We start from the raw sequence: 26,125 nt of genomic DNA, 5'->3' as shown, positions 1-26,125 counted from the left end.
ACGGTCTGGAACATACACTTTATTAGTGAGTGATTAAATGACTCTTAAATGTAACAGACAAATGCATAAAAAGATCCAGTGGTTTGTTTCTGAAACGAAACCAGTTTGGTATAGAATTGAGGACATTCTTTAAACAGTGAGAAAAGTAACTAATGGAAAAAATAACCAGGAATCAGGTAGATATGCCAGTCCTCTGAAATAAAGATGTTTTAAATAAAGAAGTAAAGGGGGAGAAACTCTGCTAAGCCTGCTATAAAGGATATCAATTTAGAAGATGCTGCCTGCGGATGGGACTGTTGGACTGTCATATAAATAGTGTTTACCTTGCTCTTTCAAGACCTGGGACACTGCAGCATGCTTCTGAAGAAGTCCTTAGCATTTACTTCTGATCCTAGAGCAAGTATTATCTCCTGCCTTTAACCCCTTGCTGCTGGGAGGGCCAGCGACCCACAGCTATTTTTGCAAAACACAGTCACATCTTGCAGTGACAGACCCTTTTGGTGACTGTAGTGGACTCTCCTGACTATCACAGTTTCTAATAAAATCCTTTCAGCAATAGTCGAAGGAGAGAGCATATCCAACTGCAAAGACTGTTTCTGGGTAGTAAAGCTATCTTTGCAAACAACTGCAAGAGCAGATTCTTACATATTTTACGATGTCTGAGGAATGAAAACTTTTGACAGCGCTACACCTTCCCATAGCATCTTTTATCCTAGCGTTTAAGTCTACTTGGGAATCCCAATTAAGCTTCTCAACTGACTTTGATAGACCTTAGACCTGTGGATATTCACTTTCTGTGGTTGGAGTAGGCCTGCTTCTTTGTGCAAGCTGTGTATTCCAGAGGGCAGCCCATTGTGAATTTAGGTAATGGGTTAATATGCTCAGGGCATGTACATGAATACCTTCCATAGACTATTGCAGCCATGGTTCAAAACTTTCTCCGGAGTTTGAGTTACAAAGACATTTTCTTGAAAATAAACATATTTAGACAAGAAATGTGCCAGAGACAGAACCCAGCTCCAGTTGTTCACTTTCAAAAAAGTTCATTTGAAAGTACAATAAGTTGATCTGAATCCAATTTGTACGTAGAGTCTGGACCAGCTCTCTGAATCTTTTCCTCTCCTCAATAGTTCCACGTCCTGACCTGAAAAGTAATTTATATGTAAACTCTGCAACCTGAGTCCATCCCCATGTTATGAAAGAAAGGGCCTGATTGAGACCTCACATCCATTATTCCCAACACCCAGCAGCACAAATGAAACCAGAATTCAGCCCAAATGCTGAGTTCCTTCATTTGTAAAAGACTGAGCACAAATTTTTGTGCACAACTGCTGCAAACTAAGTGCAAAAGAAATAAAAAAGGAAAAGATCTTCTCTTATAAATATTTATCTAAATGACAAAGCTTTAGCCCAATTGGCTGATCATTCTTAATTCCTTTGGTATTCAGTAAAATAACACCCTTCACGGTGACCTCTCTTTGTATTCCTGCAGATTTAATACGTAATTCTGCAGGAATTCCACTCTTCAACTTTTTGCCAGAGCACGAAGGCTCCCTACCATCAAAAAGCCAAGAATGTGGTCCCAAGGCTCAACTGTCAACTCTTGTTGCTGGGTGTTTGTTTATTTTAAATGACACCTTGTCAACACTGACCTGAAATTCATAAGGGTCATCTCATCAGCTGTAGGACAATCGCAAGCAGTCATTTAACTCCTTCCCCCTTGGAACTGAGATGCTGAGAAGGGAAGACTTTGTGAAGTGTGGGCAGATTTATTAAGTAAGCACAAGTCATTAAACTCTTGGCATGCTTGTACTAAGGATGCTCTGCCTCCTGCTCCATAGAATTTCTAACAAATAGAAATCATGGAAGCAGGTGTCAGGGATAAGGGGAAACTCAGCACTATTTCAAAACTGTACGTGAAGCTCAGCCGACTGACAGGTGTGGGATGTGGTCTGGCTTGTTTGTCTTTGGCTGCCTTCACTTGAGGTGCCTTCTCCCTCTAGACAGACTTGAAAGACTGCAGAGGTGGAGGCACAATGTTACTGAACCAACCCACTTTGGAGGATGAGGAAGAGAGATAGGCTCAAGCTGCAAAACTTGATGTTTCCTGCTTTTCCTCTCAAAATAAATCTGGGGTACAGGGAGTATACTGAGGTCTGGGACATTGCAGCATTGGGATGCAGAGCACCCCTGTGGTGAGATTCAGGTCCTCCTTGCAGAAAGAAATGATGCAATGCCTCTTTAACTCAGACGTGAAGAGCTGGCTGAAGCACATATGCTGGAAGGAAAGAACAAAACAGACCCTTAAATCTTCAAAACAGTTGATCATGGGATGACTAATGCTGGCACTTGGCATGGTGTCCTCATAATGCTCTGTGCCCTTTTTGTTATTGTGGCTCTTGCAGAACATTTGCTAACGGTGGGAAGTTGCCAGCTCACCAGCACCCAAACCTCCTGCTCCCTGGTGAGCGTCACAGCACTGGAAGATTAGTGAGGCTGCGTGGAGAAAAAAAACCCATGCTTAATTTCCCAAGATATTTACATAATTTTAAAAGCCTTTTTGTTTAAAAATGAGATGTAGAAGTAACTTGGAGACATCAACAGTCCATTATGTAAATAGGAAGATAATCCTGTAAAATGTTATGCGTCTTCAACTCTTATTTCAGCTCCTGGGAGCGTTGGAGGCTCAGTCTTTCACAGGATCATTCCGTGCATCACAGACAAAGGTCTTCCTGAGACTAGTGCTTATATTTGGCTTAGTTCATTATGTAAATATATGTTCGAGGGCCCAGTGTTGGGACCAGCCATTGCAGTCAAGCTGAAGATACACAGCATTTTAAAGGAGACACGCTACATGGTAGGAAACTGAGCTTTGCATGTTGATGTGTTAGAAGAGCTGTTGACTGCTAGATAGAGGAGTCTGCATGGGAGGAAGAAGAGGAGGAGAAGGTGTGTTTAGCTTTTTGGCTCCCACAAGTTCCTTTTTAGATATCCCTCTCTCCGCAGGCATTATATAGGGAGCATGGGCATCTCCTGAGACAGTAGGCAGACTCACACTGGATTGTCCCTAGGCTCTTTCTGGAAGTAGCTTTATCTTGTTTGCATTTACAGAATCAACCCAGTGCCTTGGTTAGTCCATCCAACTTTATGAGCAGGAAATAAGGGTTTAACCCATGGGGCTGGTTATGCAGCTCCAATGGCACCTATGGAGACATAAAAATGATCACAGATTTGTGACTGCGGGACTCCTGTACATCGTATATTTGAACTTGACATTATGTAACGAGAGCAGCTTGATTTATGTTGCTGTGTTTAAGGCCACATCACACTTTCCAACAGCAATCCCTGATTACTCGGGTTTAGGACTTGGCTGTACATTTTTTCTCCTTGGGCTAAAGGATGGAAACCAGCCTGGAAAATATTTTTATTTCTTTTTCTCACCTTTCCTAATTGCCTTTTTGGCTCCCCATGATCTGGGTTGAACGTTGATAGCCCCATGGATTTGCCACAGCCAAAAGCCACACAGTGAGGGCCCCCAGGATGGGGATCAATCCAGGGTAATAACTGAATTGTAAAATCTGTGGGGAGGCCTGGGAACCAAATTTGGTTGTTTATCCTAGCTCAGTCATGCAGAGGAAGGTTTGGTTTCACCCCCTTTCTGGCTTCAAGGCTCTTGCTGTGGCTGGGACCCATGAGGCCTACCAACATCTTGTGTTAGCACCCTTCTCTGCCGAGCAATAAAGCAATCCTGATGGAGGTGGTGAGATACAGCCTACCTGCTGGCACCTCAGGCCATGCACCTGTTCCTCCAGTCCTACCCACAGCACCATGATGAAGGTGCAGAACTTCTGGGAGATCCTGGCTGGGTGTCTGGCATTTGGGCTGTGGCACCTAAGAGAAGTTACAACAGGGTAGGTGAGGTGCCAGCACATGGTCTCTTCCATCGTAACCACCCCTGTAGCTGCCATTACCTCACAGAAACTGGGTTATAATTCAAAAAAACCCTTGTTCCTCCATGAAAGAGGGAGTCACACAACTAACATTTTTGCAAGGTAGGAGCATAAGGAGTTGTTGGCAGGTTTCAAGTTCACACACTGGTTTCTCTCAGAGAGCTGGTCCTGTGCCCAAGTTAGCAGGCTCTCTCTTATGGTTACAACCATACAGCTACAATTTGCTGTATGCTTGTAGATCCCCTAGAGCTCACTGCTCTTCACTGACTCTCCACCTGGCAGGATTGTCTCCATGCTGATCCCTGTGACCAGCCGCACCCGTGTCAAGCGTAGTGGCATCAGCCCCCTGCACTTAGCGGCTGAACGCAACAATGATGACATCTTGGAAGAGCTCATTGATGCTGGCTATGACGTCAACACTGCCCTCTCCAACGAACGGTCCTGCCTTTATGAGGACAGACGCACCACTCCCCTCTATTTTGCTGTTTTTAACAACAATATCTATGCCACGGAGCTCCTGCTGCAAGCTGGAGCCAACCCCAATGTTGACCTCATTAACCCATTACTCATCTCCATCCGCCATGGCTGCCTGAAGACCATGAAACTGCTCCTTGACCATGGAGCAAACATTGATGCCTATATATCAAGCCATCCCACCACATTTCCAGCAACCATCATGTTTTCAATGAAGTACCTTTCTGTGCTGAAGTATCTCCTGGATCTGGGCTGTGACGCAAGTTCCTGTTTTGAGTGTCAGTATGGAAATGGCCCACACCCTGCATTAAATTACAGACGGGACAGACTTAATGATCCTCAGCTGTCCAAGGAGCCAACCATAGTACAGGTAAGCACTACCTTGTCTACCTAAAGTACTTCTGAGGACCTCTCATACCCATGTATCTTCACAACTATAATGTATTTTTTCTCCCAAATTTCCTGTGAGAGAAGATGCCTTTATTCCTACTTTATTTACAGGAAAAAAAAGGCTCAATAAGAGTGTATGAATGTTCCAAGTCCATGTTCAATGACAGCAGGAGGGTAGGCAACAGCCGCTGTGGCCCTAGCTTGAATTTGCAGTGAATTATAGCCATCTTGACAGCCTTGCCATCAGATCTGCAATATTCTTTTCCTCTGGACCTGAGGTGCCAGGCATGAAGCATGTTTTCTTGACAGGCAGTGTCATATGGGTGGTAACATATGGGCAGTAGCATATGGACAGTAGAATCCTGCTTGTTTTATTTGCCCTGTAAGATTTGTTTTGTCTGATATGGAATTTAATCTCCTGGTTAAATTAAAATTGTCTAGTGCTTCATTTTATGAGTGTAAACTACTGAATGTAAATAGTTGCAATTTCTGAGTCTACTGGATAAGCAGCTCTTCAGAGAGAGTGTAAATCAATACATTAGCTATATGACTGTACATTATATTTGAAGTTCTGAAAAGAGATTAGGAGATTTAGATGCATGATTTCGTATTTTCAAAGCCACTTACAGATTTTAGATACCCACATTTTACGTGTGTATCTTTGCAGTCCTTTCCAAAGCACAGCTGGGCTCAGCTTCCTTTGGGCTGGAATTGGACTCTCAATCCCTTAAAGGACTTTGCAGAATCTCAAATTACACTTCTTTTTCATTTTTTTTTCCTGTTCTCTGTATGTTGACTCCTTCCAGTATATCTCAAACAAAATCCGACCCTCCAATCAAAATTTGCTACCCTTCATCATGCAACACAACGAAGAAATCCCAGCACGGCAGTCTTTCCATTTTGTAAAGAATCAGGGAAGAAAAAAATCAGCTTCTAAAATATATCATCTCTATGATATAGAGAATATGGTTGCATGTAGAAAGAATAGAGGGCTGGAATTCCAAGGCAAGGAGAGAGGGTTTGTTTGTAGCCCTCTATGATATCCTAGCCACTCAAAACCAGTTCTATTTTGACCTATTTAGGCACATTATTTCCCTCTGATTCTCACCTAACACTACTTTTAGTGCCTAACAAAATATTAGGTCACTCACAAACAGAGTCATCACCTCAAAGGTCAGACCACATGAGGCAGAGGTAGCAAAAGCTGTGTAAAATTATATCTGTGCCTAGTGAGAGACTGGTGAGGGACAAATGCATACAGAGAAAAAACAATCCCTTCTCTCCAATACTTTTTTAAATTTGGTTCTTACTGCTAGGAATTTGTCTAATAAAATTAAATCTTGTATAATGTAGCTTCATGTATAGTTGTGGTACAATTTGTATTCTGAAATATAGAGGATCTTATAAACTGTAGCCTTCTCCACACGAAAGATGTGCATTTTTTATTTTCTTGTATAAGATGACGTAAGGATAATAAATCTGAATGATTAGTCTTTATACAGTAAAGACTGTGAGCTACTGGAAGTGGATTTGAAAAACGCATAACTATAAATCATTAGTGTTGCTACTAAGTTAATCTATCCTGGAGAAAGTGAATGCGGAAAAATGGTTGCTGTCTCACTCCACGTTTCCACAATTGGCGTGTCAAAACCGTGAAGGTGGGCAGTGAAGTATCCTACTGCCGCGAGAGGGCATTCAGGGGCCCACCGAGACTGCAGGCTCGGAGTCACTTTGTCCCTGAGTCAGTTCCATTGCCTGTAGTTGCACATTTGCATTATGCGGCTCCGTTTTGCTGTGGTTCTTTTCCTGCAACATGTTTTGGAAAGTTCTAATTCCAGAAAACATTTTTGTAGGCTGAAGTTGTAAATAGGGAAGAGGAAAAAAGGCAGGTAAGGTCTCTGGCAAAGACAAGAAGAGGAAAGCAATAAGATCCAGTGTTTTATTGCCCTACACGTGTCCTCATGTAAACTCTGACAAAGTGGAGTTACTGCTTGGAGGTGTTAGCGCAGATCCCCAGTTTGCACATCTTGTGGATAACTGCGTGGCAATGGCATATGCACTAGAGAACAATGGCCAGATATACTAAACTGAACTTCCAGGTAGGAAACTGGGCTGTCCACTGGCATCCTCCCCACATTACTGTACCTAATTTTCCTGAGAAACATTACATGGTGATGCTCAGTGAAAAAAATAAGTCAGAAGTATAGTAAACACCTCTGTGAATGCTCTCACCTCTAATAAAATGGCCTTACAATTTTCTGCAGCTTTATTCTTTCCTAGGTGAGCTAATATAATTTTATTTCTGAATAAGCATATCCACACAAGAGTTTAATGCATTTTGAGTTAGGGCTCATGCATGTATAATCAAATGTGATCTAGTTACAGGAGCTTAAACTGAAAGAGGGTTAAGCTGGTGCATTATCTTTCACGTTTGGGGTGGGCTTGGAGGGTGCCTGCAGACAGTCACAGTGACTAAGCTGATGGATGGTGCTTAAGCCACCATCATTCAATTGGGCTCAGCCACGTGCCTGAGCTCTTATCCACACAGCGTGATTTAATTCATCTTAAATTTTCTGGCTGCTCACACGCAGCTAAGTCCACAGATACCTTCATCATATGCAGCACCCTAACTGAGATAGATGAAGCTGTCTGGTATAATATGCATATTTAGATTAAAGTGGGAAGAGAAGTCACTACTTTTTTGAAATGAAACTGCTTAAAGTCAGGTCCTTAAGTCTATTCCTCAGTATCTCCGTAAGCAGCCCTCCATGCAATGGCTCTGAATACTCTACAGCTCGCACTGGGGGCAACAGAAGATTTGCTTGATCCAGGACTGAGTAAGGCTCCTCTAATCAGAGAGTCATAGAATCTTCATGGTTGGAAAGGACCTTTGAGATCATCGAGTCCAACCATACACACACAGAAAAAACCCCTTACAATCTCTGTCACTAGACGATGCCCTGAAGTGCCAAATCTAGACATTTCTTAAACACCTCTAGGGCTGGTGACTCAGCCACATCCCTGGGCAGGCTGTTCCAGTGCCTGACCACTCTTTCAGTAAAGTCATTCTACCTAATAGCCAATCTAAACCTCCCCTGCTGCAACTTCAGACCATTTCCTCTGGTCCTGTCATTATTCACCTGGGAGAAGAGGCCAACACCCACCTCTCTCCAACCTCCTTTCAGGCAGTTGTAGAGGGCAATGAGGTCTCCCCTCAGCCTCCTCTGCCCTGTATTAGGCCCAGGATAGTTCTCCCATGGGTGAGTAAAACTGCCTGGGATACATCTCTGCAGAGCTTTCTTCAGGCTTGTTTCTAGTGAGGTGTTTGGTCCCCAGAAGTTGCCGAAGTTCAAGTTGCAGAAGTTCGAAGAACCCGAACTTCTGGGTTCACCAGAAGTGGGAGGTGCTGTGCTCTGCTGAATCTCCCTCTTTCCCTAAGTCTCCTTTATGCACAGTTACCCCGCAGAGCCTCTCCAAAGAAAGGAAAAGGACCCAGCGCGCTGGGTCATAGCGCCCTGGGCTGTGTGGAACTTTCAGCAGCTCCCTTACTGGCTTGGGGCAAAGCTGTGAGCACTTCTCTGCCCTCCCATTTCTATGGAAGCAGGGCCTTTGGACCCTGTAAACAATTCAGCATCCTTTCCATGCTCCAGAGCAAGGACTCCACCAGGGCTTTGTGTCCTCATGTGCTTGTAAAGAGGGGATTCTGCCCTGAGTTGCAAAAAAAAAGAGGCTTTAGTTGAAATTTTCTGACAGGAAACTGGTAATTGCTCTCACAGCTGGTAGAAGGGTGGGACAACCAACGCAGAGGGGTTGTTGCTATCATTGCAGTATCCATGGGTACATTCATGTCCCACTGACGGTAGTCATTCTGTTTTTCCTTGAAGTTTTGTGAAATGGTGTCTACTCCAGAGATGAGTCGCTGGGCCGGGCCGATCATCGATGTTCTCCTGGATTACGTGGGTAACGTGCAGCTCTGTTCCCGACTCAAGGAGCACATTGACAGCTATGAGGACTGGGCTGTCATTAAAGAAAAAGCAGGTATGGTCACCCAGGAGAGAACCTGGCAGAAATAGTCCCACTATTGGATTCAAAACCTCAGATACCATCCCCCCTTAGTATTCATCCCTTAAACTTGATAGAAGACTGAATTACATTTTGGACCAGGTAGGATGTACAAAAAAGAGACATTGGTGGGGTGTCACTGAATCTGTGATGTTAAATTCCTCCCTCTCCCAAGGAGAAGCAGTCTCACTCAAGTTTAAACCTGTTCCACTCATGTTTCTGTCCTGCCTGTCTTTCAGAACCCCCACGACCTCTTTCCCATCTTTGCCGCATCAAGGTACGAAGCCTGGTTGGAAGAAACCGCATTAAGCTTCTCAATACCTTGCCTCTCCCAGACAGACTGATTCGATACTTACAGCATGATTACTCACAGTGATCCCAGGCACTCTGGACACGCAGCGGCTTCCCGGCATGGCAAACCCAACGTCATCAGCATGGCCAGGGCGCACATCGTGCACGGTGGGGAGGAAATTGCTGCTGGCTTGGTCAAGCGCCCTCCAATGACTAATCTAAGAGAAATATGCTTTTGAAGCATGAGTGAGAAGAAAACGGAGGAGACAGAGAGCTAAACATAGGACTGTTGTTAGGTTTTCCAAGAGAAAATGCTGACAATTCACCTCAGAGCTTGGTCTGCAAAGAACAAGAAGTGAAAGCCAACACTGAAAAATGAGTAGCGCTGAAGCAAGTATCAGTGAGGAATTCAAAGGTATCCTGGGGTTGTGGTGGAGCTTAGCATCCTTGCTGTGATCACAATTCAGAAATTGTCAAGAGTACACGTATTTGGGAAAACAATCACATTTCACCAACTGAGATTTTTATTTTAGTTTCTATTCTACTGTTTGGTTTTCTGCTAAGTGTGCTGGTTGCTAGTTCTCTGATACTTTGACACCATCTGGCTAACAATTTTACTTTCATTTTTTGGACCTTTCTTATTGAGTACTTGATTTCTGAACATTCAAATATCAGAACTTTTTAATAGACTGAAATACAGAAATGCTGATTCCTTTGAAAGTCAAGGAACGGTTAATTTAAGAAGGATGTAAGAATTGCAGTTGCACATAGCGAATACAGTTCATTTTGCATTACATTTGCAATAAGAAGTAGGTGAAATTCTGCTTGAGAGAATTTCCTAGACTGGAGATTTTAAAGCAACTCTGAGCTCTTTCTTCTTTTTTTTTTTTTTTTTTTTTTTTTTTGGTGTAAATTAGAAGTAGTTGCACTGTAAACAGTAGCTTTACTCTGTCAGGAAGCTGGTGTCAGAACATGACAAAGCCGTAGAGGACCAGGAACAGAAAGTGATGTGAACGAGAGAGTCAAGGTACGTAGGGAGAGGCAACATTGCTAAACCAACTTTACCTGTTCCTCCGCTAGAAGATCTTGTCCCTACAAAACCCAACCTCTCTTAGCTCCTTGGACCTCTGTGGCTATAACAATACCATCACTGTAAGAAAAGAGAGATTATTTTGGAATTATGAAAGTCAGACTTTGACATTTATGAAAATGAATACCCATAATTAGGCTTCCAAATCCTTATTCAGGTGCCTGAACAATGACATGTTGCATGCACCAGGTGTAGTTCCACTTAAGCCAATGGGAACCACATTTTGTGTCCAATATCACTGAGGCAGAATAAAAGTCTTAGGATTTAGCCCTGAATTTCCTGACTTTGGAAGTTTGAAGTGTCTATTAGCTCCCTTTAACACTGATGAAAGTTATTATCTCAGCTTCTTTGAAAATTAGGTCACCTATTTACAGCTCAGATCCACAACTGATTTATGGCAGTTTAACAAGTTACCATCTATCAGCTGAACTGCTATAATTGTCCGTGAAATTCTTTTATTGAAGTTTTTAACAAGTCACATTCCCTCACAGCTGGGGAGGCCGAGGAGCCCATGAACAGTTGTTGGCAGTGACTACAGCTCAGTTGACAGGTGTGACTTGCTGCACCGCTGATTCAATGGGTGCCTCATTCCTGACTAGGCACCTAAGTAAGGATGGAAGAGCCTAAATTTTGGAACTATGTCTTTGCAGATCTTATGCTAGAAGGACACTCATTCTTACCTTAGGTGACAAAGGAGCTGTGCACCATGGTTTGTTTCAATTCTCCACCAGAGACCTGACAGGTCTGGTTCTGTTTGCTGGCCTGCATACCATCCATGCTATCAGATAGAAATGTAAGTAGGGAAAATGCATCGCACCGAGTTTTATTTGTGTGGAGTTTTATGCCTTAACACAGGACTAAAAGTGTGTTGCACACATGTAAGTCTGTCTGGGCACATGAGTTCAGATTCTGTGATGGTTTTGTGTGAAATGTGTTCAGCAGTTATGGGACAGAATGTGAGAAGAAGAACTGGTTACAGCTACAGGCACCCTGTCCATAGCTGTCCCCTTCCCAAATGCAAAAGAAGTTGAAAAAACAAGAGTTTCAATTCACACAGAACAGCGATCTTCTTGCAAAGCTTTGGAAAGGCAGGTGAGATTCCTCCACTGCTGAAATTTCATCCAGTGACTTCCATTACTACCAGTTTAGGATCTACCCCCTTGTCTCCTGCAGCGTGAACAGGGAACTGCCTCAGGTTGGAAAAGTACTGGGTGGAGGGAAAGGGATGGGGAACAGGAAATCTTTAGACCAGTTTTGCCAATGAAGGCCCTCTATTGGTAAGCAATAGCTTGAGAGATGGAAAATGACCTGTGGAGTTCGAGCATCTCTCACTTTATGGGGCTGAGCAGCTGGATCTTACTCATATTGATGTAGATCAGAAGAAAATTCCTTGAAATTAAACAAGTGTAACAGAGCAGAGTCATAGAGGGTAATGGATACAGACACCGCTTGTTGGAAACCATTTACTTAAATGCTTTTTTAGTGTGCAATGACAGCCCTGGAGACCGCTGGCCAATAGAAGGCTTCACAATCACCAACTGCATCTATAACCACAGGGGTGGAACTTCATAAGCTATCCCAAACTGGGAATTTCCCCTAAGCCAACACTGTTATGTACACAAGTCTTGCGAGTTGCCATTTCTTTTTACGTCCTCAGAGAAGTTGAAACTGGGTTTGAGCGGAGCAAATATGGAAAGTCCATTTCTTCTTTCAACCAGGAGACCTTTGTCTCTATTGGGAACCCACGTTCTGGTTGCTCTCAACCATCTGTCCTGAGCAGGAGAGCACTGGTCTGATGGGAACATACCACAACTGCAGGAAGGATAAGGGCACACTGTGCAAAAAAACTGAGGAGGGAAGAGGCTATTTGAGGGGAAATCTGGTGATTACAGTGCTATTAAGTCCTTTCTGCTTGATCCTTAGAGCAAATCTTCACACACTCAGTTTACATTTATTCGCACTGAAATGGACGCTACCTCTCCACTCCAGTCATTGACACAATATTTTGTGCGCAATACTGAATCTGCACAAATTCAATGTATATTTAATGCACCTGTCTAGAAGTTACAGTGAAAAGACAAATACCCCAAAACCCAAACAAACCAGGCTTTGTAAGTAGATCAGTAGTTCTAGTGCAAGGTAAAGTGACTTGTTTTTACCTAGTGTGATAGATAGACCCCTTCAGAGATGATGACTTTATGTGAAATGTTCTCGGAATATTTCATGACCAGGTTACTGTACTTTTTTTTTTTTTTTACCGCAACATGTGCAATTCACTTGATGTTCTTGTGCACTTTTTTGATTTTTTTATTTCATTTTGTATGAAAGCTTTTTCATTTACCTCTCCCTTCCTGTTATTTATAAAAGCTATTGTGGTTTTAACAATTTAAGTTTGCATTGTTGTAGGAAAATAGCAGCTCTAGAATGTTATGTTTCCATCTTTCAAATAAAGTATGAATAAACAAGTGGATTCTGAAGGGCTATCAGCTGTCCTGAATATCAACATTGAACAACCAAATACAAAAATAGTCAGGAAAAGTTGGAATCAACAATGTTGATGTTAATCTCAAGGGTGAGAGAACAGTAAGTATGGCTACAGAGGAGACAGAGTTGCTATTCTTTGCAAACCTTTTGGAAAATCTCACGCATCCCCATTCATTGATTTCAAATATACTTAACAATTGTCTTCTGTTCATTTGTGTTTTACTTCACTGCTGCTCCAACTCAGAGCCCCAGCAAGGGCCACTGCCTGCCCTGGGCTGGGAAGGGAAGTTCCATGTCACAAAGGATTTTAAAAAGTAACATCCATTTAAATCTGAGGGTAAGTGCATAAATATCTGTGTGTCGGAGGTCATTTGGAACGGTGTGGTTCAATCCTTCATTGTAACTTAAAAACGTGCTATTCTACTACATGAAAAATGTACAGCAAACATATATTCAAATAAGAAACAGTTCAAAAGAAGAAAAAGAAAACAAAGAATTTAATATCCAGGAGGTAGAAACCTGATTTTAACTCTCTTCTTTTTCTGGCTTTCTTCAGAAACAAAATTCCTACGGAGGCTATCCACTTTGCCAAGTATTTTAATTCTGATAGAAATCCACATTCTGGTGCAATTCGCAGCACTTTCAAATTTCCCTTCTGAACTCAAGCAGCAACGCTTGTCCACAGCAATCACTGCAATACTTGTGGTTCGTGGCACGACCTGCTCTGGTCACCCAGATGGAAATCCAGACCAATGCCAAGGAGGCTGCTTTGCATTGACTGCACTTGGACAGGCCAGCATCTGGCTTCACCTGGATTACAACGGTGCCACAGAGCTATTGGTGTGAGAAAGCGCCCCTATTTCCATGTAAAAAATTCTTTGCCTGCAGGTCTGCAAATTCAGAGCCATAGTTCTCCTCCCATCAACTTCAACAGGAGTACTGCCCCTGGTTTCTGTTAGCTTCTTCTTGTGGAGAGGGGCAGAGTCTCCTCATGGATTTTTTTTTCCAAAAAGACAAAAAGGGAAAGACATCTAAATATATTCATATCCTCACTTCTGGATCAAGAGCTAACCTGATTTTAACCCTTCGATCAGCTCTTTACCACCTTGCACCTTGCATGTAGTTGCAGGCATGTGCTACCAAAGCCATGTCCTCTCCTATAGGAGTAACCTGTACAGGCTTGATACATATATTAAGTGCTGGTAGCAGGGAGAAAGCACCAAAAGCCATGTCTCTGTCTACTTTTGGCCTGCTGGACTAACACATTACAGATGTTATTTCCATAAAAGTAAACATTGGTGGGACGTACTGTGAGGTTGGGGGAAAGAATGAGCTATTTTTAGCCCGAGAGTAGTTCGTATCCCAATGAAAGTTGCAACCTGGTTATGTAACACCAAGCCCCATCAGAAGATCCAAACTGATACTCTATAATTGCTTGAGACAATTATTTTTTCCTGACTGAAATGCGCTCAAAAGAAGCGTTGCCTGTTTTTCCCCTTATAGAGATGCGAAGAGTCATAGGAAGCCATGCTAGCCAGAGACCAAGACCATCAAGGCCACTTTTTATTGAATCCTGGGAGAAGTTCCCATTAGCTTCAGAAAGAGCAGGTTCAGGCCCTGGGACATCACAGGTGCCCATTCTCTGGCCCTTTTTCCCCCATAATCCACTTCTCTGACCTCAGTGATTTACTCCAGTATAACTGAATAGATATAGACCTGCAGTATTAAACCTTTCAGATCTCATGTTCTGTGCCTTAGCACCACTTTCTCCATGGGCTTAAAAGACACCTAACTTAGAAAAAAAGAAAAAAACTACTAACTTTTCTAATGCAAATTTCTTAAAATAATTGGGAAAACAACGGGCAAACCATTTGCAGCCAGGTCTTGTGATAGTATCTTAAAATCAGGCAAGATAAAAGATGTCTGTGAGCCAGAAATCAAGGCAGGCTATTCCATTTTTTCTTCTATCATACTTTATGGCTTTGTATTCAACTAATACGATTTCTCATTTGTTCTGTTGATACAGAACATTTCAGGATGTGGAAATTCATCCTGCTTTCGTTTTCACCAGCTTAACAACAGCTAATTTCCCAGCCCCAGCAGAATTACTTTTGATTTACCTCACGCTGAATAGGCAGAGATTTCAGCCCTCATATCCACCCACCAGTTGCAAACCAAACCTGCCTCTACCCAGTGGGGCAAGAATAAACAGACTGCATTTGCAGAATTACCGAAATAAAATTACCTCCTTTCTTCCCTTAATTTTTTTCTTTTAATTCTCTCAGTGTTTACATACAAGAAGAGCTTAAATCAATCCACAGCCGTGGTTTCTACATTAAATACTGTCCTTCCAGTCTCTTGCACGCAAAAGGAAGTGACCTGAATATCTTGACTTCTCCGGAATTACTTTAGAGTACAAAAACTCTTTGAATGGGTTTAATTCATTTCATTTTGCTGCTGCCGCCATAGGGCAACCCCGAGAAGATGTTCCCACATGGAGGAGGTCTCCTAGGTGTTACGAGTGTGGGTGTGAATGGCCCGCAGCCCTGCGCGCTGCGGCTCAGACAATGCCTGTCGATGAAAGAGCCCTGCTTTGCCTCATCCTCCATCCCACCAGCTTCGTAAGGCTTATTCCCGATTTACACCCGTGCAGTGAGAGGAGAGCGGAGCCTGAGTAGCTTCCCCACAGTCACTAATTCACTCCAGCCCACCCAAGAGGAAGAGGGTGCGATCGCCGGCCTCGTTCCCTCCATGGTGCCCAACCGGGCGTCTCAATTCACCCTCAGGAGCTACCGTGTTCGCTGTGACTCTAAAACCCGCCACGACCCCGGGGGGCTAAAGATACCCGAAAACATTGAAGATCGGCGGGGGGACGGTGGGCTTCGTGGGGATGGGTTTCAAAACCACGGGCCGGTAGAGTTTCTGCCCCGTGCTGTCGGCCTCCTTGCAGAAATGCGGCACCTCAGCCGGCAGCGCAGCCACACTCTTCCTCCACAGCCCCAGCCCGGGGAATGGCGATGGGGCCAGCGTGCCCGGGGGCTGGTACACCCCCGGCCCGGGGCAGGGGAAGGGGCAGCAGGTCCAGGCACCCGCCCGGGCCGAGAGCACGCCAGCAGGGTCCTTGTCCCCGGCATGCGGGGCAGGCTCAGAGGGGCTCTCTGGGCCGGCGGTGTCTGAGCTGCGTTTGCTTTTCTTCCCCTCATAGGGAGGAGGGTCTTTGGGGGCCGGGAGTCCCTCGATGCCGGCAGGAAAGGCCCTGGCTGGCAGGCTCGGGGCTGGCCGCGGCTCTTCCCAGAAGGAGGCGGGGAGCTGTCGCTTCCTCATGGGCACCTGGTCCGGCCTGGCTGCGTCGGGGGTTTGCTCCTGCAAAACCCCTTCCCCGGCGAGGCTCTCCTCCGCCCCGGCTGCCCGCAGCGCCTTCTCGGCGGTAGCCGCACCGTGGGGGCTGGGGTCGGGCAGCTCAGGCTGGGGGCCACGTCCCCTGTCCTCCGCCACCCTGCGCCAGCCGCTCTCGGGGGCTTTGCCAGGGTGGCACCGCGGGATCCGTGAGTACTTCTGGGAAAACCGCTTGAGCTGCTTCTGCAAGTATTTTCTGTGGTCAACCGACCGGCGACAAGGAGCCGACTTATCCAGAGCCGCTTTGATGTCGCTGGAGGCCAGGTTGACGAAGTTCAGGAGGGTCTTTACCTCGCTGTCTGATGCCATCTCACTGGATGTGCCGTGCAGAGTTTCCCATGAAAAGTTTATAATCCGCCTCTGGACAAACCTGGGAAAAAAAACGACGGGCAGACTTAAAAGTGGGAAGCCTCAGTTCAAATAGCACTAGGCAAATGGAGGGAGGGTGGAAGTGGGGGAATATGTCAAACTTCTCAGCCACACAAACAAGTTGTCCATCAGCTCACCTCCGTGCTGGCAAATTCCCAGCAGAGCCGCCGTGTGCCCGCAGCCCACTGCCCCGCACTGCTGCCCCGGCACGCATGGTCCGGCGGACGCCGGCCATCCCGGTGCTTAATCTTGTTAGATAGCGCTTAGGTGGAAAAGAAGAAGCCGGGGCGGCTGCTCCCACCTCCCCGCAAGCAATCACGGACACTCACCCTGGCGCGCGGCGGCTTTTCCGGCCGGTGCTGGCGGCGTTGGCGGCGTCGCTGGGGAGAAGAGCCCCTTCCTTGCTAATCTCGTTAGGCAGGTTACACACCACCAACCTCAGCGGAGGCAGCCGGGGCCCGCCAGTGTTTGGACGCAGTTTAGCGAGCACTTGAGCAAGCTGAATGAATATCGACTCCGGCGAGTTCGGGGCTCTCCCAGGCCAATCAGAAGCCACTTTGCCAAATACAAAGCATCCCAATCAGGCATCAGCCTCCCCTCCTCGCATTCTTTGCCATCACAAATTGTCGCCATGGCGACAGCCACAGAAAGACAGCTAATAAATACAATCATTTCCCCACAATTTCTACCATTCTCCCCTATCCTCTTCACCCCTACCGAGGCCTTTCTTTTCAAAAATGGCACAAGCTGAAGTGAAAACGCTGAGGATGAGTTAGGAAAGTTTTGACACCGTTTTCTCCGCACTCCCCAAAGCTGTCTGAGGGCTGATACTAACCATGCTTCATTGGCACAGGACAATGTAATATGGGGGACTGGGCTAGCCTACTTTTAACCGTTCCCCATCAGAGCCCTTTTTTTTTTTTTTTTTTTTTTAAGCGGAGGATGATGTCAGAAAAAGGTAGGAAAGGAACAAATCTCTAAAGAGATGTGCAGATATCCATGGAAAGGGAGCTTGAGCGCTCAAGAATCTTGTCTTTATGTTTGCCCCCTCAATTGAGTTACACAAAAGCTGAATTACCCATTCAAACTACCCGGACAAAAGGATGGAGTTGGATAGTACTCTTGCATCTGTAGTCAAACAGTTAGAGACTTAAATCGAGTCGTCATGATGGAGAAAGAGTTAGACAAAGCCCATAGAATTGCCATCAGCAAACATTTTCCTGTGTCATATTAGTGGGTCTCCATGACTCCCCCTGGCCTAGGGACAATAGCACAAGTTTGCACACTCGACTACTGTCACCCTGCCAACGCTGGCAAGGAGCAGAAACAGGACAATCCTTTAAGGGGAAAGCATGCCCGCTGCAGGGAAGGTAAGAAGAGAGGGAAGAAAAGGCGTGTGAAATGCTAATTGAGCTGCTTCCTTTACTGATCCAGAGCTATGTGAGCCCTCCGCCTTCTCGCAGGCTTGTCCCTAAGGGGTGGCAATAACTTAATAGCATGGTAAAACCAGGAGCTGGAGGAAGAGGAGAGCAGAAGGGCTGCCCTCGGTGTGCACCGGACACAGGACACAGAGCCCGTGTGCCAGCCTGGGACCCGCTGTCTCGTGTGGCCAGAGCAGCACTGCTCCCCATCTCCAGCCCGCAGCACCCTGCGGGGGAGAAGAGTGGAGAGGGGCACAGGAGGTGTGCACCCACCCTCAGGGAGGTGCTGCCAGCTCTGGACTAAACACACACATGCCTTGGGGAAAGCAGGGACTGAAGTCCAAGCAGTTTTGAAAGTAAAATCTACCTTACTGATATAAAGCACCAAAAGCCTGAGAACTGAGTGTTGAAACCAGCTACATTTTATGGTTATTTTACTGTATTTCTATTACTTTCATTTTCCTCAGAGAAGGACAAGATTCAAATTATAACAAACTCTGGGCAGAGGCCTCAGGGATGACTCTTCAGTGTCCCCATATTGGTGTGCCCAGTGCTGCCATCGCTATTCACATCATTTCTCCCAGTCTGTCCCGAGCCACATGTGCTGGCACCCGGGCTCAGGTGTCTCAGGTCTAGGGAGACCCCAGGGCCAGGATATCCTGCAGCAGAAGATGCTACAGAGCCTTTGGCACTGTGGCAGGCTGCAACACAGTGGCTGATTTGCCATCACAGATGTGCCTCTCCCCTCCCAGCTTCTATTTCAGAAGCCGTTCATGCCGTGGGAGACCTGGGGCGGCTAGCTCTGCCTGCAGCCTCTATCATCTGCCTCGCGCCAGCATGAGAATCTCTGCACAATCTTCTCCATTCTGCTCATTTTGTCGGGGGGCAATTTCCAGTCAACCTGCCTGAGCATCTATTTCGGGGCCTGGCCCCTCTGTGACCCAACAGAGATCCTTCTCTGCAGCTAAGGCTACCAGGAGAGCTTGTCCAGCTCATTGAGACATGCACGCCAAGGGATCACATCTCTGTTTTTAGCAACCAACTGCCTCCTGTGCTTGAGCATTTGAACACAACCTGCACATCAGGTCGCACAGTGCAGTCTCTAAACAGATCTAGTTGGTTGCCCAAGGGGGTGAGAGGGAGAGACAGAGAAACACAGGACAGGTGCCTGGAAGCAAAGGATTGTCTCAACATGTTAATGAACTATGTCCTCAGAGGCCTGGGAAACTCATGCCACATATTATGAGACCCTACATCCAATCACAGGGGCTCAAGACCCACGGGCTGTGCTCTGAGACTGAGGGCTAGTGGGCCAGTTAGATTGAGGAGGGCTGATGTGGCTCTCTTGCTTACTGGAGGATAAGGGAACCCTGACACCCCTCCAACACACCTATTGCAGAGGCCATCTCCAAGCCCCCAGACTCCAGTCATGCCTGTCCCCTCCTGGAAGGATGCTTGCTCAGGACATGACTCCTTTGGCACCACGTGGCAGCAGTGGAGGGGCTCCCCGTACGCCCTTGCGCTCCCTGCTCCGGCATCCCATTCCCCTGCAGCTGAGTAACAGCGGGGAGCCGGAGGGGAATGAACTGGAGAGCAGGATTTAAAAACCAGAGCAACCCACCCTTTCAAGGTCAGACTCAGGTTGAGCTGCACAGAGTTTTCTCTAAGAGGCCACCGGAGCCCTTTTGTTCTTCACTGCTCTCGCCATGTTCATCCCAATGTACATGTGAAAGGAACAATTAACAATAGGGCACTCCTCTCTGAGGATCCAATGCACTTTGAAGTGTCCACCAACCAAAGGCTCAAGAATGATACATCATTTTCCACTGTGAACGTGTCAAACTAGTACAGCAATTGAAAAAATGTCTCCACATGCCTTCCCAGCATGCAGACAGGGACCAGCTGGAGAGCCACTTCATAGCCGACATGTCACCCCCTGACAGCTGTCTTCTTGGGAATTTTTGGTATGTGAAGTTTTCTAACTCCTTTTTTTAAGTAAAACACAAGAACAAATCCATTCACTTCAAAGTTGCAGCCAGGTCTCTCCTAAACTCACGGCATTTCCTTCAAGACTGAATAAAGGAGAGAGAAAAGAAGATTTCCTTACACAAAAATACCTGTGAAGTGTTTTTAAAGTGTCACTCATTGTAAGCGATGTCAACCTTTAGCCACTTCTACACCAAAACCTCCCACAGCTTATTTCCAGGCTGAGGGGCCCATTCAGCAAAGGTATTTCAGCATCAGGCTGGAGCAGACCCACTAACAGCACCAGCAGACCCACTAACCACAACGCACACTGTTAACTGGGGTCGGGGTCCCTCCACTGTAAGGGCCCTGAGCAGTTCAAATAGCATGAACACCCAAATCACTGTTGTTTTAATGGTCTGTAAAGCAAAGAGCAGCTCAGTGCTCAGCTGAGCGGTACAGAGATGATACAGAAGTCACTGTTTTGGCACTAGTTTACTCAAAATTCTTTTTCCTCCCCTAAAACAGAGCTTTTTTCTCCATCCTAGACTGAGCAATAGGTGCTCAGGTTTAACAGCCCCATGGTTGTTAAAACTAAGCAATCTCCATTAATTAAAAAAAAATAATAATCTTTCAGATTTTTCCTTGAAAAATAAGGCTTCTTAACAATGGTCAAAAGATTTTCCTTAGAAATTCCTTGGAGGTTTTTCCTTCCTTCTGTTGAGGAAAGAGGAGAGGAGAGGAGAGGAGAGGAGAGGAGAGGAGAGGAGAGGAGAGGAGAGGAGAGGAGAGGAGAGGAGAGGAGAGGAGAGGAGAGGAGAGGAGAGGAGAGGAGAGGAGAGGAGAGGAGAAAACCCCAAATTTCTGTTGTTTTGTGGAAAAATTCAAGTATTTTGCCCCATTTGGGTCACAGTCCTGTGATTCCTTGTTGAGCTTAATGAATGTGCACTTTGAAGCAAAGGGACAATGGGCTCCAATTGTTTTGAAACATGGTAAGAAAATAAGCTGGAAAATTCCCAGATGGGCCACCTGTGAATTGTCCCTTTTTTTTGTTCAGATGCATGATATCTTTTCACTCACCTGCTGTTTCCTAAGCATCTAGTCTGTCTCCACACTCAGAAAAAGAGAGAGCAAGGGTTCTGAGGAGATCCAGGAGCCTGAGGGAAGGTGATGGTGGCTCATGGTGAAACCAGAAGTATTGGCTTGAAGAGGACAAGTATTGGGATGGAGGAAGACCACTAAAGCTCTTCCTCTGGGGTCCTGATTTAAGATTTCTTGTTGACAGTGATTGAAGTGGAGGGATATTAATGATGCACTGATGGCATAAACATGGAAGATGTTATTTAAAATCATAACGCAAGAACTGGGTGACCTCAGGAGTGAATGCAATGGAAGAGGAGAGGATTGTAGTAACTCTGAGCCACACACCTCAGGCACTGATAGCAGGAGTTTCTGCCATGAGGAAAGATGTCACTGTCCAGAAATGAGAAGGAAAAACAGGTCGTAGGATGAAAATGAATCCCTCTCCATCTAGTCTGACCTTCAAAAGTGGGCACTGATGGTGTTCAAGCCTCCAAACAGATTTTTCTCTGGACTCAGAGCCTGGTCCCAGCATGGGACGTGAGCCTGCCCATCCCAGGACCTACAGGTTCATTTTGAAAGAGAAAAAAACCTCTAAGTTACCCTCATAAATATTTCTGAGGATGAAACTCATCTTTGAGAAAACTGGTGTGGGCAAAGCTAGCAGCCTGGTTCCTGGTCCAAGGACCTGCAGGACATCTGGGACAGGCAAATTGTGACTATGGTTGCAGGTCTGTGGTCCCTGCCATCAGCCCCCGAGGGATGTCTGACAGTGTGTGCACAGGGATGCAGCCAAAGCCCTCGGCATCCCTTCCCACACCCTGGCACGCCAGCACTGCAGACAGCAGCGGGGATGTCTCCCTGTGGCACTGACCCTCACACAGCCTGGTCCTGCCCCGGAGCTGAGTCCTCTAAGCTCAGGGAGGGAAGAAGGAGAGAGAATATAGGATTTCTTCCCAGACTCGTGCTGTCTGGTGATCCCCTTTGCTCTCCCTCCTCATCTCTTGTTGAAGCCAATACCTCTTCTCCCAGGAGAAGAGCAACCTGGCATTCCCACCGGACGAAGCTTTAACTCTTCCCCCCCCCCCCTTTCTTTTTTTCATCTTGACAATCTGCTTTGACCTGAGTGACATCCTCTCTTTGCTTTCAGTGCCCGATTTTCTGCACTTGGGGACAGACTTTGAGCAGGCACCAAGTGCTGAGGCCGCGCAGAGGCGGCGAGGGGGGGCTGCTGCTGCCCCACAGCCTGCCATTCAGGCAGATGGTGGAGGGGGCCGATATGAATAGCTCCTGTCAGTCTCATAGAGCGAACTTCACAATTGTGCTACGTGTTGGACTGCACGTGACTAATGCCATTCTTCTGCAGGCTGCAGGCAGGACACAGCTGTTTCTTTAAGGAAAATTTTGTTTTTCTGGGCAGAAAAAAAAACCCACCCATGGCAATATTGTATCCATGTATCCAAATATTACACTCCATAATTAGGTGTGATCAAATCCCATCCTGCCTATCACTGCCTCTCTTTCTGGTAAATTAGATATTGTTTAAAAATGAGCCTGGCCTTGCTTTGGTCCTTCTGGAGGTTTAAATCCTGCCTCCCCACACAGCAGGTATGCACTGAGAAGCAGCAGCAGGGCCAAATATAGGTTTCTTTACATAATTCTGGAGTAATTAAGTATTTCAAGATCAGCGACGAATTCAGTGCCAAGTGCTACGTGGAGCTTCTGTTGATGAGAAATAGCGCCGCAAAAAGGATTAAAAAATACAGATATGAATATGAGCATGTGAAAAGGTGAAGACCTTCTCTTAAAAGCTGCCAAAACAGAAATGCACGGCAAGCTCTGGACAGGGGTTGAGTCTGGGTCTCAAACCTATAGTACAGAAGAGCAATGCCAGGGTAGTGCTCCTCCTGCCCACGTTTTGGCTGGGCTCACAGCCCTGTTCCCTGCTCCACTCTCTTGAATGGAGCTTCTCCACGCGGGTGTTTCTGCAGTGAAATCAGTGCCAGGCTCTCCAGCTCGGGTACAGCCAGAAAAGGACCCCCGTAACTCCTGCACTTGCATTTCCTTAGCCAGGGACTTGTCCTTGCCCCGCAGCCCTTGGCAGTGAGACAAGGTGGGGGCAGCCTTCAGCTGGCCCCCTGCGGTGGTCTGACCATGAGCTGCAGGTGGGCAGCTCTCTAGCAAGGCACCAGTCTGGGGTTATACCCCTAACATTTCCTTCTGCCTGCCTGTCTCATTGCATTTCCAGACAAGGCGTCTGCCCACCAGCGCTGCCGAAACACCCCACAGAGTGCAGAGCAGGACAAGAGCTTTGGTGAGCAAGATACTGTCTGAGCAAGAAATGTGTCTTTGATCTCCTTTCTCTCCTCACATTGAAGGGCCACGGTGGCTGTAACATACTGTGTGTCTGTGACATTGCGATCCCGGCTCAGACTGTGTTTGTGCAGCACAAATTGCCCTCAGACGCACACTTGTTTGAGATACTTCATACATAACATTGATATAGAGAATAAAAACTAACCCTAACTACTATTTTAGTTTCTCTCTGTTGAGAAACAAAGTTAGAAATAAGATGGGTCATTATTGTTGAACCAAAATAAATCCCTTCTAACCTATAATGACAGCTAGAAACAGCTGATGAACTACACCCCTCTTCTTGGACCACACCGTCAAACTCTCCTGGTGATCTGCAATATGGGAGCTACTGGGGAGCTCTTCCAACCCCAAATGTCCCTTCCAGAGGCATGCTAGGATGAAGGCTCACTGTCCAGCCTAGCTGGGCTGAATTATCCATGCAGAAGGCCTTGCAAAAACTCCACAGAGACCTCTAAATCCTCTCTGTGCTGTCTGTTGTCTGGACTCATCACTTTAGCACTATTCATAGTTTGGGAAATTCAACCGTCTCTACTGTAAGCAGAAGCTGCTTGAGGATGTAGCACCAAGTTCAATGTCATGCCTCCATCCCGATTTTGGAAATGTCCTTCTCCAAAGTTGTCCTTATGCTTCAAAGGAGTATGGAAAGGTGAAGAGGGCTGCAGCTGCTGTTGATGGTCGCCCTGGGAAGCCCTGGAAGAGTCCCCGGGAGATGAGTGCCGGGAAATGTAAACAGCATGCTGCACTTGCTGAGCAACCCAGGGACAAGGAGCCTTGCAGGGCCCACTTTTCTGCAAGGTGGCTAGATGGAGAAACTTTCCCAGGAGAGGCAATGGCTATCATACGGACAGGAGAAACAGGCGCTTCTCTGCAGTGCTGCCTGCTGCCGTCCTCACTGCTCTGATGGTGCCCAAACCTGCAGCCTTGTGCCAAGCATCTTGGGGCTAAGCTGGTATGCCAGGGGCTGCCTCTCGGCGTGATGCATTTGATTCACAGGCTGTTCTAACACAGATACGTGGCCATCAGCTGGGGAAAACTCCTGTCTGCCATGTCCCTCTGCTCCAGGGAACAGCCACCTCTGCCCATGTGCCTTTCTCAGGAGTGCACTGATGGTATTTGTACCTCAAAACCACAGAGCAGGAGGGAGCAGCACTCGCGTCTCCATAAACCATAGAATCATAGAGTCATAGAATGGTTTGGGTTGGAAGGGACCTTAAAGACCATCTAGTTCCAACCCCCTGCCGTGGGCAGGGACACCTCCCACTAGACCAGGTTGCTCAAAGCCCCGTCCAGCCTGGCCTTGAAACCATCTCCGGGGAAGGGCAGGGAGGCACTGAGTCCCCAGCTGGTTTTACAGCAAGACCCAGACGCCAGCAGTGTGGACGTTGATGCCCGTCGCCCCCGGCCCCCGCGGGCGCTGGCGCGGCGGTGCCGCTAGAGCGCACTGTGGGAGCCGGGCTGGCACCGCCTCCGCGCCCGCAAATTCGCGCTGCTCGTTTTCCTCTTTCCAATGATCCTGCCTGGGCAGCAGCTGCCAAAGAAACGCGATTTACTCCGGCCAGAAAAGCCAACATCAGGGTTATGATTATTTTTTATAACAAAAGTAGCAGGGAAAATTCCCTTACTCTCCTCTCACCCTTTACGCCGTGATGCCAGAGTGCGTTTGGGAGATGCTCTCCTGACACATGCTGCTTCTTAAACGATGCGCAGTAGGAGAAGCTGCTGCAGGCAAACAAATGAGCTTCTGTGTTCAGGAGTTCTCTCGCACAAGCAAAAGGTTCAAAGATGCCTGAGCAAAACCCTGCGCAGCCTCGAAGCTTCCTCAGTTCTCTGGTGCCTGAGTGTGCTCAGCACCTTCCAGATGCTCAAGTCCAACCCTCCGGGGCCCATCCTGCATTCATAGAGCATCAGGAAGAATTTCAGAGGAAAATGGAGTCTGCAGTGAAGAAATTGAATAAATCACAAAGCCATTATTAAGTGAAGCATCAGTGATCAGAATAATTCTCCGCTGGAGCTCGGGTGTTTGCTACAGCAGTTCTGGGGTTGTTACTCCCACTGAAGCCAAATTTGAGCTGGGCATGGATTTCTACAGGTGCCAAATTAGGTTCCCCCATGAGTTTTCCATTAAAATCACAAAAGCTGCGTACTTGAGAGTAGATTAACACTCTGCTTGTCTGGGATATCACAGTGTTTATTTCCAGTGGGAGGGTATAGGTGGGTGTTGATGGGAGGCAGCAATGTAAAGGGTCTAGAACAGGAGAGCAATACGCTGAAACAAATTAAATAAATAAAGAAAGAAAGAAAGAACAAGAATGTTTATTGAATGTTTATTGGCCCTAACACAGTCTTTTCAACCATCTTTTGCAGAGAGAATGCTAATAAAGAAACAAAATGAATATTTTATTTGTTTACAACAAATAGCAATAGGAATATCTTGTCCAAGTTGGATGGCCAAACTGATTTTTGCAAGTCTGATGCCAAGTCCACCATTTGTCTTCTTTTCTCTCTGCCCCAGTGGATCTGGTACATGGGAAAGTCTGTCACTGTTGCACAAGCCAGAACGGTGCATTGAGCTGCCAGGCATGTGCAGGGCTCCACAGGAGAGACAGTGGTATTGGGAAACCAGGTCTGATCCATCATGGGGACGACAGAAATCAATCCGGATAGATGATGCTTTAAAGTAGCGCTTCACTCACAAAATTCTATAATCAGTAGCTCGTGGTGAATGAGAAGTGTTCACAGCTATTTCTAATAGTAGCTTAAATGTCTGTCACTTGCAG

General features: G+C 46.3%; 2 protein-coding genes across 3 annotated transcripts in view; one reads left to right on the top strand and one right to left on the bottom strand.

Moving 5' to 3' along the window:
* The window catches only part of ASB2 (ankyrin repeat and SOCS box containing 2), a 32,752-nt gene extending 20,018 nt beyond the window's left edge, over positions 1-12,734 (top strand). For both annotated transcript variants that reach the window (XM_063332677.1, XM_063332676.1), the window contains 3 exons: positions 4,233-4,794; positions 8,699-8,852; positions 9,116-12,734. In XM_063332677.1, coding sequence (XP_063188747.1) covers positions 4,233-4,794; positions 8,699-8,852; positions 9,116-9,252 — 853 coding nt within the window. In that variant the 3' untranslated portion in view covers positions 9,253-12,734. The remainder of the gene's footprint in view (positions 1-4,232; positions 4,795-8,698; positions 8,853-9,115) is intronic.
* Positions 12,735-15,001: 2,267 nt separating this feature from the next.
* On the bottom strand, positions 15,002-17,009 carry FAM181A (family with sequence similarity 181 member A). The gene is made up of 2 exons (XM_063332919.1): positions 16,836-17,009; positions 15,002-16,507 (listed from the first exon to the last, which is right to left on the bottom strand). The coding sequence occupies exon 2, from the start codon at positions 16,444-16,446 to the stop codon at positions 15,577-15,579; it is 870 nt and encodes a 289-aa protein (XP_063188989.1). The 5' UTR covers positions 16,447-16,507; positions 16,836-17,009; the 3' UTR covers positions 15,002-15,576.
* Between the last annotated feature and the right edge of the window lie 9,116 nt (positions 17,010-26,125).

The sequence above is a fragment of the Chroicocephalus ridibundus genome, chromosome 4 (genome assembly GCF_963924245.1).
Source record: "Chroicocephalus ridibundus chromosome 4, bChrRid1.1, whole genome shotgun sequence".
NCBI classification, from domain to species: domain Eukaryota; kingdom Metazoa; phylum Chordata; class Aves; order Charadriiformes; family Laridae; genus Chroicocephalus; species Chroicocephalus ridibundus.
This window is presented reverse-complemented; position numbering and strand designations above follow the sequence as displayed.